The sequence below is a fragment of the Lotus japonicus genome, chromosome 2 (genome assembly GCF_012489685.1).
Source record: "Lotus japonicus ecotype B-129 chromosome 2, LjGifu_v1.2".
Classification (NCBI taxonomy): Eukaryota; Viridiplantae; Streptophyta; class Magnoliopsida; order Fabales; family Fabaceae; genus Lotus; species Lotus japonicus.
The window spans coordinates 35,935,971-35,955,522 of NC_080042.1; the positions used below are offsets into that span (position 1 = coordinate 35,935,971).

Below are 19,552 nucleotides of genomic sequence, written 5' to 3' on the forward strand. Positions count from 1 at the left end.
CTTGTTCATCTTCAGAGCTTTGGGGAGAACGGGAAACACAAACCCATCATCGCGCGGCGGCGGCTCCGTGGTGGTTGGGGACGATATCCAAGATCTGAAGAGTGGAGCTGAACCTCGCACGGTGAACTCGCCGATGGCGGTGGCTACGCGACGGTGCTCGCCGCGGTTCCAGGGGAAGATTTTGGTGATCCAGACAGAGGAGAGAGGTAGAGCATATGACAGTTAGGCCCACCTGCTTTGCAAGTTGGGGATGGAAAGAGAAGGGGGATTGAGCCTGAGGAGGATGATGAAGAAGATGGAAGAGAGAAATCTAAGGAGATCTGGGTTATTGCAGAGAGAGAAAGAATAATTTGATGGGTGGTTTCGTAATCTTCTATTTTTTATTTTTTTTAACAACAGGTCACCTTACCCACTATTATGGGTCATTTCTACTCTTGCATGATGCAAGACCTAAGGCACACTTGCACCCTAACAGCCACCGTTGCTGTATGGTTTCATTGTTAAGATTAAAAAGAAATATTTGCTGAGCTATAACTTATATCTATTTTTAGAAGAGCTAATTTAATATTTTTCTAAATTATATATACCTGTAGATAACAATTATTCTATCAAATGTTGGTTCTTTGATTGTATTCTTGCTCAACAAGTTACACAAGCTGAAAAATTGCAACAAACAATCTCATGAGTGAATTGTTGGAATTCTAGATGGAGCTTTAAGCCTTAATAATTATTTTTAGGATCTATGAAAAAAAGTCTAAAATCAGCATTTTTGTTGGAAACTATAAGATTATAAATGGTTATATATATTTTTGGTTTTGAAGTACACCTAGTACTTCCTTCATATATTTGGCTTCTAAAAAAATTATAAATGGTTATATGCATATAGTACAATTTCAATGGTTGTGGTTTTTTTAAGTAAATAACTTTTACATAACATTAGTAAAACATGATTGGTTTAAATCCACAAATAAGTGAAACCTAGCAAAATTCAATATATAAATATTCGTAGAAAACGGATGGTTAATTCCATCTAATTTACGTTCTTATTTCAATAAAAAATTAAGAAAATAACAAGTATCAAAAGAACACAAACTACAAAAAGGACAAGAGGGAGAGGGAGAGGGAGAGAAAGAGAGAGAGAGAGAGAGAGAGAGAGAGAGAGAGAGAGAGAGAGAGAGAGAGAGAGAGAGGAATGAAACTACACCTTAAAGACATATTTTCAAGACCTACTCTTTCATACACTTCTTCTTGATGAGTTTCTAAATTTATTTCACTATCTTTCGCCGGATCCATCTTAGAATGTATTTGCGATGTTCTGGATAAAAAACATTCTAACCTGCAAGAACCATATATTCTAAGGGTTATTTGGATACGGATTTTTTTATGAAATAAACGATAATACATCCATACACTCATAGGTAAGTAAGTAGCCATCATATGAATCAAAGGATAGGATTTTTCACTGCAAAAATATAGTTCATAATATTAAACATATTCAAATCGATCGAAAAAATCTTTAGAATTTTAATTTTAACAAAAAATGTTCAAATAAATATTTAAATTATGACTTGTCACCATGAAATTTTTTGTTAGCATTGAAAATAAGAAAAGTAATTTCTGGTGCAAGGATTCCTTACCTAGTTATTCTTAATAGACATTCCCAAAAGCGTGCTATGAGTATGTTCACTTTCTCCGTGAAAAAGAAATCTGTTGTTTGATCAATTCCCGTGCCACGTCGAAAGATAATATACTATAAGAATAATATATATATTAGCTTATTGTTATGAAATCAATTTAATACCAAGTGGCTAAACAATAACGTGATTGTTTTACTTCATGTATGCATAATAAACTTTCTTGATTCGATGAATCTAACAAAATAAAAATTCATAAGCATCTAGTGTGTGGGTATATGATATTGTTTTTGTTTGGGACAAGATCAACCTAAAGAGGAAAATGTAAGTGAATATAAGCCACACAAAAATAAAGTTGTTATGCCATAAATGAGCAAGAGTCCCTTTCTTGAATAAATTAGGGGTGCAAATTGGTCGGGTCAACCCAATGAAACCATCCAACCCAATCTGATCTAATAATAAAAAATTCGGATTGGACTGGAAAAACGATCCAACTAAAATTGTATTGGGATTGCTTTGTTGTGCATGTTTATTTGTTGTATGACTTGTTTAGTGTTGTGTGTTGTGCCTCTCCTTAAAACTGTGTTGTATAAGAAGCTGACCCATTCATTTCTCTTCTCTTGTCTAATTGACAACCTTGTACTTGGTTGAAGTACTCATAGTACTTCTCTTAATATCATCTTTGGCTTACCTAAACAAAAAAATGCATGAGATCATGGGGAGCTTGTCGAGTATAAAGTCATCATGCATGGTTTACTCTCCTTTTTTGTGAAATAGACATCCGACTGTCTTTCTTGACAATTATATCTTTCAACATTGTTCTCCGGATTAAGGTCACATGACTATTGCTTGCTGAATTACTTATGCATGCTCCTTTTCAACAAAAATACCCGTGGCTTCACGATGCTCACAATGGTTTAGCATGTTTAATTAGTTCTGCATTAGTCACTATGCTTAGAATCATGCATAGGATACATCATTCTAAGCACACCATTCACTCTCTAGCTCACTACCAGGTGTATGATCACAACAGTTATTTTTCTCGTGTATGATTGTATCACCTTTAATGAATTGTAAATTATTGTATCAATCAAAATAAATCATAATTTCAATGGTTAAACGTGAAAACCATCCTTGAACTTTAACCAAGATTTGACTTTCGTCCCTCACCAGAAAATCTTCCTAAAGACGCCCTCAAACTACATTTTTTGTTTGGAAATTGTCCTTGCCGTCGATGAAGCTCCGACCGCCGTGTCCACTTGTCAGTTTTCAGCCTATGTGGACATGCCACGACATTTAGTGAATGACGTGTAATTTAAAAAAAATCAAAATCAAAATCAAAATAATTTTATTTGTAATTAAGCCCCCCAAATTTTTCCCAATTTAATTTCTAACCTTAAAACTAATAATCAACTAATTTTAAGTAAGCCCCCAAATCTTTCCTAACCTAACTTCTACCCCTTCATCCTGTAAGACCACGATTTGATTCTGTTGTACATCTCTAGGTTTTGTTGATAACAAGTATCTTTTTGTGGATGAACAATTTTGGTACTCTAACGTTTGCCTTTTAAGTGTTAGACCAACAGGTTCTGATTCTGATTCAAAGATGAATTCATCAGAAGTCCAAGACCAAACATTGACCAATAATCCGCTTCTGCACTCACTACGTTCTGATGAACGGTAGAATATTCCTTCAGAAGTTCTGAAGACGAAGCTTAGATAACAGGTTCTGGAGATCAAGTGTTGAAGACTCTGAACACCAGAAGTTCTGAGTGAACGATCAAAGACTTTGAAGACTTGAAGATTCTGAAGACCCAAAGAAAGTTGGTTGACCAAGTGCTTCTACTATGAAGACCAAAAGTTCTGAGTGAACGGTCCAGATGCTTAAGACTTGAAGTTCTGAAGATCCAAGCAAACTCGTGACTCTGATCAGAAGCTTCACTAGTTCCAATGAGAAGCGCCTCTGAAGATCAGGAGTCAAAAGAAAAAGGCAAGGGGTACTATCTAAAGTACAAACGCATTGTACTATTCTAACCGCCTACCTAACGAGGATCAGCCACAGCAGGTTCTGGAAATTCCAGAATTGCCCTCCAACGGATAGAATCCTTCAACAGAAACATCACGTGAAGCTTGGAGTATTTAAAGGCAAAATAAAGGAAGAAATAGCTAAGACACAAATTGCAATACACTCAAGCGAATACCTTAGCAATCTATTTCTTCATTGTTCTAAATCTGTTTACACTTGCTTGTTTAGAAGCACTTCATTGTAAACCCAAACTTGTTTCAAATTTTTTTTGTAATTCCTTAAGGGACCATATTCGGTCAGAAGCCTTGCGAAGACTAAGACTTGTGTGTCTTAGAGGTTGCTAGTTCATAGGTGTGTTAGTCACTTAGCAAGTTGTGCTAGTTCAGATTGTAACAACCTTTTATTAGTGGATTACTCTCCCGTTAGAACACGACTCAACCTGCATTGAGGCAGGTTGGGTCGTGTTCTAACGGGAGAGTTCTGTAAGGTTCTACGACGAGTGTCTAGGTTATAAACAGTGTAATGAGAGTAACTCGAACATCCTTACCAGTTATTTTTCTAATTGCCATCTTTTAGATATTAAGCTTGATCAAATAAATATTGGAAAATGGTGATAGGAATCTTAGTTGGTGTTGGACTTTGAAAGGTACGTAAAGGAGAGACAGATTCCCTTTGCATAAATGATGTGGAACCAGACCACTAGAGAAGTCACGTGAAGACCAGAAAGATGAGACTAAGGACGATAACCTATGCGTCGAGACGACTGAAAATTCGTGGAAAGTATCAGAGTGCTCAATGGAAGCATGGTGTGTTCACCGATAGTAGTTTCGAGGACGAAACTATTTTAAGGAGGGTGGTATTGTAAGACCTGCCTGGTTTTAGGACATATTATTTTAATAATAATATTAAATAATATTCTGTGAATTATTTGTGTTATATGTGATACTATGTCTTTAGAAAGGAAAATTATTTTATTAGGGACATTATTAGACTTTGATAATGTCTAGATGACGATGTACTCCTCATTACGATCGTTTTGACTGTAATATCGCTAGGGTTATTTTCTGACGACTTTTAGTTTAAAATCGGCCCGACAACAGCGGTGAGTTGGCAAATCGAGTCGGCGAGGACAGTTTCGTGGGCCAAACCTCATGGGGAGGTGTTGGGAATGGTTTTAAGAATATTCCATGAGGGAATATTGCTTTGTTTTATTTTTGTAGGTTTTATTTAAATAAAATGGGTTTTTATTTAAATAAAATGTATTTAATTATTTTTAAGCCTATGGTTTATTAAATAATTAATTCTAAAAATATTTTTGAGTTATTATGAGAGTGGTGCACGAAATTTTGGAGCCAAAACCATTGATAAAGTTTTTTAATTTAAATTTGAAGTTTTGATGCATTTATGAGGGAAATTGTGTATTTAATGCATTAATTATTTTGGATTTTTATTTAAATTATTATTTTAAATATTTTTTTGAGAAAATCTGAGCATGGTGAAGGTGGTGGACGACCAAGGCATGAGGAGGAAGAAAAATGAGTCTTTTGCAAGTATTTTCCTTTTCTGGCTAGGTTTTATGAGTGAGACATTTTAGGGATTTTGATTCCTTGACTTTCAATTAATGAGGGATCAATATTTGAGTTTTTAAAACCTTCAAGGATCTCCTCGTATCTGATTGAAAACCTTTTGGATTAAGATTTATATATTCTAAAAGATTAAGGATATAAATGATAGTTTTAAAAGGGATTTAATTAGGAAAAGTTTTGCAAAAACCCTAGTTGTGTGTGTGTGTGTGTGGCCGCCGACCATATATAGGAGAAAAGGGGGGAGTTTTTCTTTTTCTTCCTCAAGTATAGAGAGCTGAAATAGAAAAGCACCCAAACATACTTCTTTCACGTTAAAACTTATTCATAAAAATTTAGGGTTTTGTGAGAGACAAGAGAGAAATAGAGAGAGAGGCGTGAGGTTAGTCAAGGAAGGAGAAGAGGCGTGAAGCTAAGAAAGGCAAGGAGAGGAGGGTGTGGTCCATCTTCTTCAACCATCTATTCCTCTTCAATCTCTAGACAAAGATGAGGGCTTTTCCGGTCTTGGGTAGAGTCTAGGCTATGTGCTTCATGAATCTTGTCCTATGAGTGCAAAACTTTGCGTGATTGATGATATGATGTCTCTCTAACATGTAAAACCTTTGTATGATGAGTAGAGCTTCTCTTGAACATGTTTTAGGGCCAAAGTTTCTGTTTTTACCTCCTTGAAGATTTGATGCCATGAACTATGAAAATCTTTAGGCGAAATCATGTAAAATTTGATGATTATCCTTGAATCTATGTTGATAGCCTATATCATGCGTTTTGAATGTGTTGTGTGATGATGAACATGATGGAAAATTTGCTGGATTTTATATGAGCTGTATGATGAAGCATGAAAACAAGTCTTTTGATGCCCTAAATCATGGTATGGCCGAAACCCTAACTTGGCTAGGGTTTAGGCGTGTTTGATCTTTGATATAAGTTCATGATAGTGCTGGAATTGTTTTTATACATGACATGAAAAGAAGTATGATGACATGGTTATTTGATGAATTGATGATGCCTGGCCGAACCCTAATGCTCTCTAGGGTTAGGCGTTTGACTTTGTGTACATGATGAGAGTTTGCTTGATAATTTTCTGCTTTTGTGAAGAATGAGACTAAACCCTAAACCTCTTGTTGTTTATACTATGCATGATGGCTCATTAATTTACCTCTAGGTTATTATATTAGTAACTAAACCTAGAGATGCAAACTTCGCTTACAAGTAGTGAATGATATGGTTATAGTGCTTGGGTATAGGCTATGGACCAAGAGAACGATGGTGCTGTTAGAGACAAACAGTAACTTGCACGCGAGGGAGTCTTGTGGATTGACTGTGTTGTAAGATCAAGTTTTGATCTAGTAGTACAACTCTATGTTTTGATGCTTACAAGTTAACCTTTTGATATGAACAATTATGGTACTCTAACGTGTTTTTCTGAGTGTGCTATTTACAGGCTCTGACCTCTATTTTATCTCACACAAATCAGAAGCACTATGCTTCAAGAGTGACCCAAGCATCGCTTTCGCATTCTCCATGTTCAGTCTGAACAGTGGAAAAGCTTCAGAAGATCTGAAGTAAATCAAGCTCTGATAAGGACTCAGCTCACTTGAAGCTCTGATGATCCAGAAGATCTGACAACCAAGAGACGTTTTATCTTGAAAACGTTATTCAAACCCCCCCTTTCTACCGTTTTTTCATACCTTCAATTGGTATCAGAGCGCAAGTTCTGATTACCACACCTAAAAGTGTTTAGTGATCCGGGCCGGTGTGAAAAACAATGGCTACCACCAGTGAAACACAGAAAGATGGATACAACGCAAAGCCTCCTATATTCGACGGTCAAAGGTTCGAATATTGGAAAGATAGACTCGAAAGTTTCTTTCTGGGGTTTGATGCAGATCTCTGAGATATTATTGTGGATGGCTATGAACGTCCAGTTGATGAAGAAGGCAAGAAGATCCCAAGGTCAGAGATGATTGCAGATCAAAAGAAGCTGTACTCACAACATCACAAAGCAAGAGCAATTCTTCCAAGTGCTATTTCTTATGAAGAGTACCAGAAGATTACAGATCGTGAGTTTGCAAAAGGGATCTTTGAATCTCTGAAGATGTCTCATGAAGGAAACAAGAAAGTTAAAGAATCAAAGGCATTGTCTTTGATCCAAAAGTATGAATCCTTCATCATGGAGCCAAATGAGTCCATTGAAGAAATGTTCTCCAGATTTCAGTTGCTTGTAGCTGGAATACGACCTCTCAACAAGAGCTACACAACAAAAGATCATGTCATAAGGGTCATCAGATGTCTTCCTGAAAGCTGGATGCCTTTAGTGACATCAATAGAGCTCACAAGAGATGTCGAGCGTATGAGTTTAGAAGAACTCATTAGCATTCTGAAATGCCATGAGCTGAAGCGTTCTGAGATGCAAGATCTGAGGAAAAAGTCTATAGCCTTGAAATCCAAATCTGAAAAGGCTAAGGCTGAGAAGTCAAAGGCTCTCCAAGCTGAAGCAGAAGAATCTGAAGAAGCATCAGAAGATTCTGATGAAGATGAGCTGACTCTAATCTCCAAGAGACTCAACCGCATCTGGAAGCACAGGCAGAGCAAGTTCAAAGGCTCTGGAAAGGCAAAAGGAAAGTCTAAATCTTCAGGCCAGAAGAAGTCATCAATTAAGGAAGTCACATGCTTTGAGTGCAAAGAATCAGGGCACTACAAAAGTGATTGTCCAAAGTTGAAGAAGGACAAGAAGCCAAAGAAGCACTTCAAGACGAAGAAGAGTCTGATGGTGACATTTGATGAATCACAATCAGAGGATGTTGACTCTGATGGTGAAGTCCAAGGACTCATGGCTATTGTCAAAGACAAAGGAGCAGAGTCAAAGGAAGTTGTTGACTCTGACTCAGAATCAGAAGGAGATCCTAATTCAGACGATGAAAATGAGATATCCTTGATAGCTCCACTGAAACACCAATCATGGTATCTGGACAGTGGATGCTCGCGTCACACGACGGGAGAAAGGCGTATGTTCCAAGATCTAAAACTTAAGCCTGGAGGTGAGGTTGGCTTTGGTGGGAACGAAAAGGGTAAAATTGTTGGTACTGGTACTATTTGTGTAGATAGTAGTCCATGCATTGATAATGTTTTATTGGTAGACGGCTTAACTCATAACTTATTGTCTATAAGTCAATTAGCTGACAAGGGTTATGATGTTATTTTCAATCAAAAGTCTTGCAGGGCTGTAAGTCAGATCGATGGCTCTGTTCTGTTTAACAGCAAGAGGAAGAACAACATTTATAAGATCATATTATCTGAGTTGGAGGCTCAGAATGTGAAGTGCCTTCTGTCTGTTAATGAAGAGCAATGGGTATGGCATAGACGGTTAGGGCATGCCAGTATGAGAAAGATTTCTCAGCTGAGCAAGCTAAACCTTGTCACGGGCTTGCCCACTCTGAAGTTCTCTTCAGACGCTCTTTGTGAAGCATGTCAGAAAGGCAAATTCACAAAAGTCCCTTTCAAGGCAAAGAATGTTGTCTCAACCTCAAGGCCGTTGGAACTTCTGCATATCGACCTGTTTGGACCAGTGAAAACTAAGTCTATAGGTGGCAAGAGATATGGGATGGTCATCGTTGACGACTATAGCCGCTGGACATGGGTAAAGTTTCTAACCCGCAAGGATGAGTCTCATGCTGTGTTCTCTACCTTCATAGCCCAAGTGCAAAACGAGAAGGCTTGTAGGATTGTGCGTGTCAGAAGTGACCATGGTGGAGAGTTTGAGAATGACAAGTTTGAGAGTCTGTTTGATTCCTATGGAATTGCACATGATTTCTCTTGTCCCAGAACTCCTCAACAAAATGGTGTTGTTGGGAGGAAGAACAGAACTCTTCAGGAGATGGCTAGAACCATGCTCCAAGAAACTGGCATGGCTAAGCACTTTTGGGCAGAGGCAGTAAATAAAGCATGTTACATTCAGAACAGAATCTCTGTGAGACCAATTCTGAATAAGACTCCTTATGAATTGTGGAAGAACATTAAACCCAACATTTCTTACTTTCATCCTTTTGGTTGTGTTTGTTATGTTCTTAATACTAAGGATAGATTGCATAAATTTGATGCTAAATCTTCTAAATGTCTATTACTTGGTTACTCTGAAAGATCTAAAGGTTTTAGATTTTATAATACTGATGCTAAGACTATTGAAGAGTCTATTCATGTTAGATTTGACGATAAGCTTGACTCTGATCAGTCAAAGCTAGTTGAGAAGTTTGCAGATTTAAGCATTAATGTTTCTGACAAAGGCAAAGCTCCAGAGGAAGCTGAGCCATAGGAAGATGATCCAGAAGAAGAAGCTGGTCCCTCTGATTCACAACCTCAGAAGAAAAGTAGAATCATTGCATCACATCCTAAGGAATTGATTCTGGGCAACAAAGATGAACCAGTCAGAACCAGATCAGCCTTCAGACCCTCTGAAGAGACCTTGCTCAGTCTGAAAGGATTGGTGTCCTTAATTGAACCCAAGTCCATAGATGAAGCTCTTCAGGACAAGGATTGGATTCTGGCTATGGAAGAAGAATAGAATCAATTTTCCAAAAATGATGTTTGGAGCTTAGTGAAGAAACCTCAAAGTGTTCATGTGATTGGAACTAAATGGGTTTTCAGAAACAAGCTGAATGAGAAAGGAGATGTAGTGAGAAACAAGGCGAGGCTAGTTGCTCAAGGCTACAGTCAGCAAGAAGGAATTGACTACACTGAAACGTTTGCTCCAGTAGCTAGACTAGAAGCAATCAGACTGCTGATCTCTTTCTCAGTGAATCACAACATAGTACTTTATCAGATGGATGTGAAGAGTGCCTTCCTAAATGGCTATATATCAGAGGAAGTCTATGTTCATCAACCCCCAGGTTTTGAAGATGAGAAAAATCCAGACCATGTGTTCAAACTGAAGAAATCTCTCTATGGTCTGAAGCAAGCTCCCAGAGCATGGTATGAGAGACTCAACTCATTCCTTCTGGAGAATGAGTTTGTAAGGGGTAAAGTAGATACAACTCTCTTTTGCAAAACTTACAAAGATGATATCTTAATTGTGCAAATCTATGTTGATGATATAATATTTGGCTCTGCTAATCCATCTCTATGCAAAGAATTGCAGGCTGAATTTGAGATGAGTATGATGGGTGAACTAAAGTACTTTCTGGGAATACAAGTTGATCAAACACCAGAAGGAACATATATCCATCAGAGAAAGTACACTAAAGAACTTCTGAAGAAGTTCAACATGCTGGAATCTACAGTGGCCAAGACTCCAATGCATCCTACATGCATTCTGGAGAAAGAAGATGCAAGTGGCAAAGTTTGTCAGAAGCTCTATCGTGGTATTTATGTGCTCTAGGCTAGATATATTGTTTAGTGTTCATTTATGTGCTCGCTTCCAATCAGATCCAAGGGAAACCCACTTAACTGCTGTTAAGAGGATCCTAAGGTATCTGAAAGGCACCACTAACCTTGGCTTGATGTATAAGAAAACATCAGAGTATAAGCTTTTAGGTTATTGTGATGCTGATTATGCTAGAGATAGAACAGAGAGAAAAAGCACTTCTGGAAATTGTCAATTTCTGGGAAGTAATCTAGTCTCATGGGCAAGCAAGAGGTAATCAACCATTGCACTATCTACTGCAGAGGCAGAATATATCTCAGCAGCAATATGCAGCACTCAGATGCTCTGGATGAAACATCAGCTGGAGGATTATCAGATCCTTGAGAGCAATATCCCAATCTATTGTGATAACACTGCTGCAATATCATTGAGTAAGAATCCTATCTTACATTCAAGGGCAAAGCACATTGAGGTAAAGTATCATTTTATTAGAGATTATGTTCATAAGGGCGTACTTCTTCTGAAGTTTGTTGATACTGACCATCAATGGGCAAATATCTTTACAAAGCCCTTAGCAGAGGATAGATTTAATTTTATTCTGAAAAATCTGAATATGGACTTTTGTCCAGTATGAAGATGATTCAGAACCTCTGACTATGATACTTCTTTATCAGAAGATGTCTAGTCCAGAAGGTAACTCTATCAGAGTGTATGTACCCATTGGTGCTGACTCTGAAACTGAGACAGTAAACGTGTGTCAGTTTCTCTTATGCATAGTTCCTTGTGCCCGTGTGACAGTCTGTCATAATGAGTGTAGATGTGCTTCTCTCCTGCGTGTGATATGTGTATTTACTGTTACTACAATGTCTTTAATTTTTAACCGTTGATTTTAACTTGTTTTCTTGATCAACAACGGTTACTTTTAAAAACCCACTATACACACATGTTCTCCTACACTTAAGGTTTTACATTCTCTCTCTTCAGTTTTTCAAAACCTCTCTCCCACGATCTCTCTCTCTCTCTCTATTCATCATCTTCATGTTTCTTTCTACCCATAACCTTCAACCGCTCAAGATGGTGAGACAAACCAGAAATGAAGCCGCAGATGCAACCAGGTTTCCTCATATGGTAGTAGGTCAAGCTACAGGTCAATTGGGTCCTGAAACTCCAACTCAAGCTCCGGTTCAAGAGCAGATGATTCCGATTGCAGAACGGGGCTGTGCCGTTCACTGCGTTTATGCTCATGAAGAACTCCAAGTGCTTGCTGAATGGAGATTCGACCTGGATAACATTGCTGCAAATGGGTATGATCTTCGTCCCGAAGTTCAAGTTCAGGGATGGGAAGAGTATTTCAACAGGCTTAGAGGTCCAATTTATGACAAATTGGTCAAGGAATTCTGAAAACACGCTGAGTGTGATGATACTCAGGTGGTTTCGTACATAGCTGGAAGGAGGATAATCATCACGGAGAAATCTATTGTGAATCTGCTGGGTGCACATACTGGAACTGGGTATAGATTTCAACTGACTGAATCCAAGTTGAAACCCAAAACAAAGGAAGAGACCAACAAGGCCCTTTACACCAATTACAAACCGGGCAAGACCGACTACAAGGTGATGGATCTTCATCCTAATCTCAGAATCTGGCACAAGATTCTGCTCAACTGTATCAACCAAAGGCCAAAGGGCAGTTCTCCTGACTACATCAATTTCTGCCAGAAGGCGATGCTATTCTTTATTCAGGATAAGAAGAAGTTCTGTCTTCTTTTCTTCTTGTTCTCTTACCTGAAAGAATGCATCAGGAAGTCCAGAACCACTGCATCCATCAAGTTTGTCATCAAGTACATTCCTTTTGGAAGACTACTTTCAGATCTCTTTGTTGAAAGTAAGCTTGTGGAAGATCTGACCAAGGCTGGCTGCACAGAGGATCTGACCATGATCGTGAGTGATGTCTTCACATCCACATCTTTGAAGAAGATGGGACTGGTCAAGAAGAGGATAGATCTGCTCATGAAGATACTTTAGATGAAGTCAGAAGAAGAAGAATCCCTCTGAATGACTATCCTTTGTGGAGTCAGGCAGACAACCCAGAAGTTATCAGGTGCTACGTTGAAGATCTAAGAGCACAAGGCTTTGAAATTGATGTAGATGAGTTCTTCAGAAGATTGCCACCAGCAATAGTGTTTGACTCTCCTCCAAAGAAGAAAGTTCAGAGGAAGATGGTCTTGGAAGAATCCTCTGAGGAATCTGATGTCCCTCTGAAGAAGAACAAGAAGGCTGACCAGCCTAAGAGGAAACATGCTGAAACCACCAACCCAGATGATGGTGATGATGGTGATAATGAAGATGGTCCTTCTCCTCCAAAGAAGAAGAAACAAGTCAGAATTGTGGTGAAGCCTACCAGGGTGGAACCTGCTGCTGCAGTTATCAGAAGAGAGTCTTCTGCCAGAGTGACTCGGTCTGCTGTGCGTTCATCAAGTAAGTCAGTTGTCATTGAATCTGATGATGATTTAAATTCCATTGATGCACTCCCCATCTCTACACTTCTCAACCGCACAGCCACCCCACTCACTCCTATCCCAGAGTCTCAACCAGCTGCCCAAACCACATCTCCACCTAATTCCCCAAAGTCATCATTTTTCCAACCTTCCCAAGAAGAAGCACCTCTGTGGAATATGCTTCAGACTCCACGTCCCTCTGAACCAACCTCTCCCATTACCATCTCTACACTTCTTAACCGCACAGCCACCCAACTCACTCCTATCCCGGAGTCCCAACCAGCCACTCAAACCACCTCTCCACCCAATTCCCCAAGGTCTTCATTTTTCCAACCTTCTCCAAACGAAGCACCTCTCTGGAATATGCTTCAGAACCAACCTACCGGAACCTCTGATCCAACCTCACCCATTACCATTCAATACAATCCATTAACATCTGAACCCATTATTCCCCCCCTCTGAACCTGAACTCACAATTCCTGTCCAACCAGAACCTGAACATAGAACGTCTGATCACTCTGTCCCCAGAGCATCAGAACGTCCGGTTGCCAGAACCACTGATACAGATTCTTCCAGTGCCTATACTCCTGTATCATTCCCAAACAACGTTGCTGACTCCTCACCTTCAAACAACTCTGAGTCACATCGTAAATTCATGGAGGTCAGAAAAGAAAAAGTGTCTGTCATCCCAAAATATTACCTCACGGTCCCAAGCCCTAGGAGATACCCTGGACCTAGACCTGAACGTCTAGTTGACCCAGATGAACCTATCCTGGCTGACCCTTTACATGAGGCAGATCCTTTAGCTCAACAAGCTCAATCTGACCCTGTCCATCAAGAGCCAATTCAACCAGAACCAAAACACTCTGTGTCTAACCACTCTTCGGTTAGATCACCACATCCTCTGGTTGAAACTTCTGACCCAAACCTTGGAGCCTCTGAACCAAATGCTCAAACCTTTAACATTGGTTCTCCTCAAGGTGTTTCTGAGGCAAATAGTAGCAATCACCCAACCTCTCCTGAAACCAACCTCTCCATTGTTCCCTACACTCACCTCAAACCAACCTCTCTCTCTGAGTGCATTAATGTTTTTAATCATGAAGCTTCATTGATGCTCCGCAATGTGCAAGGTCACACTGACCTCAGTGAGAATGTTGAATCTGTTGCTGAGGAGTGGAATAATCTGAGTACTTGGTTAGTAGCTCAGGTTCCTATTATGATGAGGCATCTGATTGAAGAAAGGGATCAAAGGATAGCAGCTGCTTAGCAGAGGTTTGCAAGAAGAGTGGCTCTGCATGAACAACAGCAAAGAACTAAGTTACTTGAAGCTGTTGAAGAGGCCACAAGAAAGAAAGAGCAAGAAGAAGAAGCTGCACATCAACCAGCCATACAAGCTGAAAATGCACGACTAGAAGCAGAGAGACTTGAAGCTGAAGCTGAAGCTCTTAGATGTCAGGCTCTTGCACCAGTGGTGTTCACTCCTGCTGCTTCTTATTCAACTCCAGATCATCAATCTGCTCAGAATGTTCCTTCAAGCTCTACACAGCCAAGTTCTTCCAGACTTGACATCTTGGAACAACGTCTCAACACTCATGAGACTCTGCTGACAGACATGAAGCAAATTCTTCAGGAACTCCTGCGTCGCTCTGACAAGCCTTAGTTATAGGATTTCTTTCGTTTTTCTTAACTTTCTTTTTATTTCTTTTGCATTACTTACTCTGGTTTATCATTGCATATATATATATAAATGACATTGTGCTTGCAAATGTTTTTCTTTATTCATATAATTTATGCTATTACATCATACATTTGTCCCTAAATCTAGAATGGAGGATCCTTCCTCATTCTTCTGCACTCTTGGCGCTGCTCTACCCTCTCCTTCTCCAGACGATCCAATGAGTACTGGATGTTGTTGAGTCTGATGTTAAGCTCCTCCCTCTCCAGACTATCTTCTGTCGTCTTGACCATCTTTTCCATAGCTTCCTTCTCTTCCAGCATATTCAGCTCTAGCTGGCTGAGCTCCTGGATTTCCTCCACGAAGGAAAGGAATTCTTTCAGTTCCTTTTCCAGCTCTGGACAAAGGTCCTCTTCAAGCAGTGTCGTTGTCAGCTCGTGTGTTGTTCGTGTACCATCTGGGTGCCGAATGTTCAGGAACATGTCTTCCTCGAAGGCCTTCCTTCTGAGCTCTTCTAGTGCAACCATGTATGAAGCCATATTCTCTTAATTGGTATTGATCGAGTTGTGAAGCTTACCCTCTTCTCCATCGCTTTATATAGGCTTCATTCTCTCTCTGAAAGTTAATGCTCCTACAGTTTCTCGAGGTTCAGTCCTTGGTAACTGAAGCTTCTCTTTACTCCCTTGGCCGGTGGTAAACGTTCTTCTTATGCATTAACTCTTCTCTTTAATTCGCCTAACTCTGATTCATGCATCGTTTTATTTATTCTTTTTGAAACTTAGACCTTCTTTAAGGGGAGTACCTTGTACTTCAAACTAAGTTTTTCACACCCCAAGCTTTTTGCTTATGACAAAAAGGGGGAGTACAACCCAGTTTTTGATGTGTAAGATGTGTTAGTGTGATTTATTTTTCTTTTGGAGAATTTAAGAGTTCCACCTTTATGACCATAGATGTGTCACTGGGCAAATACAAGGAATACATTTCACTTCTTCTGATGTGATTTTAGTTTGACTCTGATACCCAAGACTCTGATACCTTGTCCGTTGACTCTGAAAACTTATGCGCTCTGATTACTCTATTTCATCTATGTCATAAGTTTTTCACTCTGAACTCCTATTTTATTTTGTTCAGAATCTAGACTTTACTAACGTTTTCATCAAGTATTAGATTCAGGGGGAGTTAAGCTCAGAATCAAGTAGTGACTTGAATTCAGAATGAGCAAGATAAACTATTCACATCAGGATAAGTCTTATTCTATATCTCTAAACTCTGAGTGAATTCAGTTTATTGTTTAAGAATTGTTCATCAAAAATCTTAGTTTTGTCATCATCAAAAAGGGGGAGATTGTAAGATCAAGTTTTGATCTAGTAGTACAACTCTATGTTTTGATGATTACAAGTTAACCTTTTGATATGAACAATTATGGTACTCTAACGTGTTTTTCTGAGTGTGCTATTTACAGGCTCTGACCTCTATTTTATCTCACACAAATCAGAAGCACTATGCTTCAAGAGTGACCCAAGCATCGCTTTCGCATTCTCCATGTTCAGTCTGAACAGTGGAAAAGCTTCAGAAGATCTGAAGTAAATCAAGCTCTGATAAGGACTCAGCTCACTTGAAGCTCTGATGATCCAGAAGATCTAACAACCAAGAGACTCTGAAGGCTCAGAGGCTCTGAAGGTGTAGAAGACTCTGACGATCCAGACTCTGAAGAGTGAAGACTCTCTGAAGTCCAGAAGCAACTGGCTCTGAAGACCATGTACTGATCCTCTGAAGTGAAGATCAGAAAGTACAACGGTCAGAGGATCCAAGCTTCCCTCTGACTCTGATCAATCAGCTTCACAAGTTCCAACACGAAGCGCTCCTCTGATCAGAAGTCTACGAGGTTAAGGTCAAGTCACTATCCAAAGTACAAAAGTAAAGTGTACTATCCTGACGACCTACCTAACATCCTCAGCCACAGCAGAAGCTGGAATTTCCAGAACTGCCCTCCAACGGTAGCATTTCCATGCAACGTTCAACCCTAATCCTTGGAGTATAAATAGAGGCTGAAGATTGAAAGAAGCGGCTAGAAGCATTCACACACGCGCAAGAAATATTCAAATCCTTCTAAGCTTTCATTCATCTTGAATTTCATTGTGTTTACTATAAGCTTTTTAGAAGCACTTTCTTTGTAAACAAGAACTTCATATACAATTGTATAGTTTGCCTTTAGGAGATCAAGGTTGATCGGATCCTAGAGAAGACTAAGAGAGTGAATCTTAGTGTGAGCTAAGTCAGTGTATTGTTAGTCACTTGTAGGTTTCAAGTGCAGTTGTAACACATACCTGATTAGTGGATTGCCTTCATTCTAAGAAGGAAGAAATCACCTTAACGGGTGGACTGGATTAGCTTGAGTGATTTATCAAGTGAACCAGGATAAAATCCTTGTGTGCTTTTCTATCTCTTATCTTTAGCACATAGTTTGTTTCGAAAGATTTGCCAAAATCTTTAAGGTGGAAGTTTTATCTTGAAAACGTTATTCAAACCCCCCTCCCTTTCTACCGTTTTTCATACCTTCATGTGTGGTCTTCACGTGATAACCATTTATGACGTTTGATTACTGTGTGACACTCGAGAAATCGGGGCGTTACACTTTGGACCTTCTATCCTAAGAAACTGAAAGACTTTCTTGAAATCTTAAAGGGAAACGTTTTATTTGCAAAACCATATTCAAACCCCCCCTTTCTAGTGTTTTTCATACCTTCACCTCCTTCATCAGATAAAAACCCTTAATTGTAAGAAACCCATAAATTAGGGTTCTTTATCAATTTCTTCTTCTCCCTTCTTCTCCCATGTTCATAGTTGTTGTTATTGGTTGTTACAATTTTGTTATATCCTATCACAATCTCCAATTGCATAACCAAAACCCTAACTTCTTGAGCCAGCACTATGGGCTGCCACCTCCATGCTTCTCTCTCCTCTAGTTAAAACCCTTCTCACCCTCGCCGCTCTTCTCATCGGAATCACTCCCCTTGCCGCTATTTGCAGCGTTTCCACCGCCCCTCTACCTAAATCCACCCCTAGAGCAAACCCTCGTATTTAACCTCAACCCACCCACAAATCAAACTCCCCTCATAGAGTCCTACTCCTCAATGCTAAACGACACTGGATTGGGAACAAAAGGGCGAGCGTTGCAGCGGAGAAGCATTGAGGGTCTTTTCCAGTGGTGGTGGAAATTGGATTTAGCTACATCGAAACTGAGGTAGATTTTGGTGTGCGTTAAGGGAGAAAGACACTCCAACGAAATTGGTTGAAGAAAAACTGAGATTTTGGTCGTAATTAGTTAGTTTCTGTTAGGATTTTAAATTTGAATATTTGGCTTACGTAATAAGCCTCTGTTGTATCCCTATATATTCCTTGTATCCTATGTAAATGAATTAAGCCAATTTTAGACACAGATCTTAAACTCTTGTATCGTGAAGGTACAAAACTTCCATTGGATGAAAATGGCGGAAAAAGATTTGATCTTGGATGGTTCCCTATTTTTCCTCACGTTCTTCTTTCTTCATTGTCCAATTTCATATTTGGGTATCACTTTCTCTTTCATTCATGTGCTCAGTTCTTAAAAGAAGGGAATTTCTTTTTGGGAAACACTGCATAGAAGGTGCCATTTTTCGTTGGGCAAGTGAGTTTAAATAGAAAGAAATTAGCGGGAGGAAGTGTTTCAGATGCTGAGAATTTGGTGTAACAGGACTCAAGATCATCAAGTATTCAAGCTTGCATAATTTTATAGGTTTCCAATTTTCTTTTAATTTTTTGTCCAAAGTGACTCAAGATCATCAAGGAAGAGATGAAATGAGGGTTTTGATCTGATTTTAGTTGGAGTAGAAGTTAGGTTAGTGTTAGTTTTAGTTTTGGGGTTATAAATTAAATGAGGAAAAATTTGGGGGGCTTAAAGAAAATTACATGTCATTCATTAAATGACGTGGCATGTCCACATAGGCTGAAAACTGACAAGTGGACACGTCGGTTGGAGCTTTATCGACGACAATGACGATTTCCAAACAAAAAGGTTAGTCTGAGGGCGTCTTTAGGAAAATTTTCCGGCAAGGGACGAAAATCAAATCTCGGTCAAAATTTAGGGACGATTTTCTTGTTTAGCCCTAATTTCAAACATATAGTTTATAGTGATTCATAAAATGAAAAGTTTCATCCATCATCATTAAACATTCTTCTTATCTAAAACCTATTGGTAAATAAACAAAATAAAGTTCCGTACACAAAAACAAATGTACACCATATAGAATCAAAATATCACTAATGGAATAGTACTCCTGATATTATATTTAAATTCATACCTTATCGTAGAAATGTGGAAGGTTATCATATGGGTGTGCTTCAAAATATGTTTTCAAAAGCTCATTGTCAAGCTACAATAGAAAAAAACAAAATGATTAGTAATTGTTAATGCCACAATCAAGCATCTGTACAATTAAAGGTATACATCTTACATGCACATATTATGAATTAAAGAACATAAGAATAGTTCCAAACCTTAGATTCATTAACAGTAATGGGAAGATTTAGAAGATAATGTCCAGAAAGTGCAACATTAAGCTCATCTTCAGTTACAATCTTGAAGTTACTCTTTTTCATGACCTGTATGAAGAATACCAAAATTTGTAGATCAATAGATTTTGTGCAAGTATATATATATATATATATATATATATATATTGGTACAATGTGCTAGTATATTTGAATCAATCTTTAGATAAAATATTCATGTAAACATAAT

At 38.8% G+C, this 19,552-nt stretch overlaps 1 protein-coding gene across 3 annotated transcripts in view; it reads right to left on the reverse strand.

Moving 5' to 3' along the window:
• Positions 1–19,552, reverse strand: part of LOC130737960 (uncharacterized) — a 57,795-nt gene that overhangs the window by 34,304 nt on the left and 3,939 nt on the right. For 2 of the 3 annotated variants that reach the window (XM_057589834.1, XM_057589836.1), the window contains exons 4-8: positions 19,309–19,413; positions 19,113–19,184; positions 1,638–1,750; positions 1,205–1,336; positions 588–656 (exon numbers count right to left, since the gene is read on the reverse strand). In XM_057589834.1, the coding sequence (XP_057445817.1) occupies positions 588–656; positions 1,205–1,336; positions 1,638–1,750; positions 19,113–19,184; positions 19,309–19,413 (491 nt within the window). The remainder of the gene's footprint in view (positions 1–587; positions 657–1,204; positions 1,337–1,637; positions 1,751–19,112; positions 19,185–19,308; positions 19,414–19,552) is intronic. The other variant, XM_057589835.1, reaches the window with a different exon arrangement.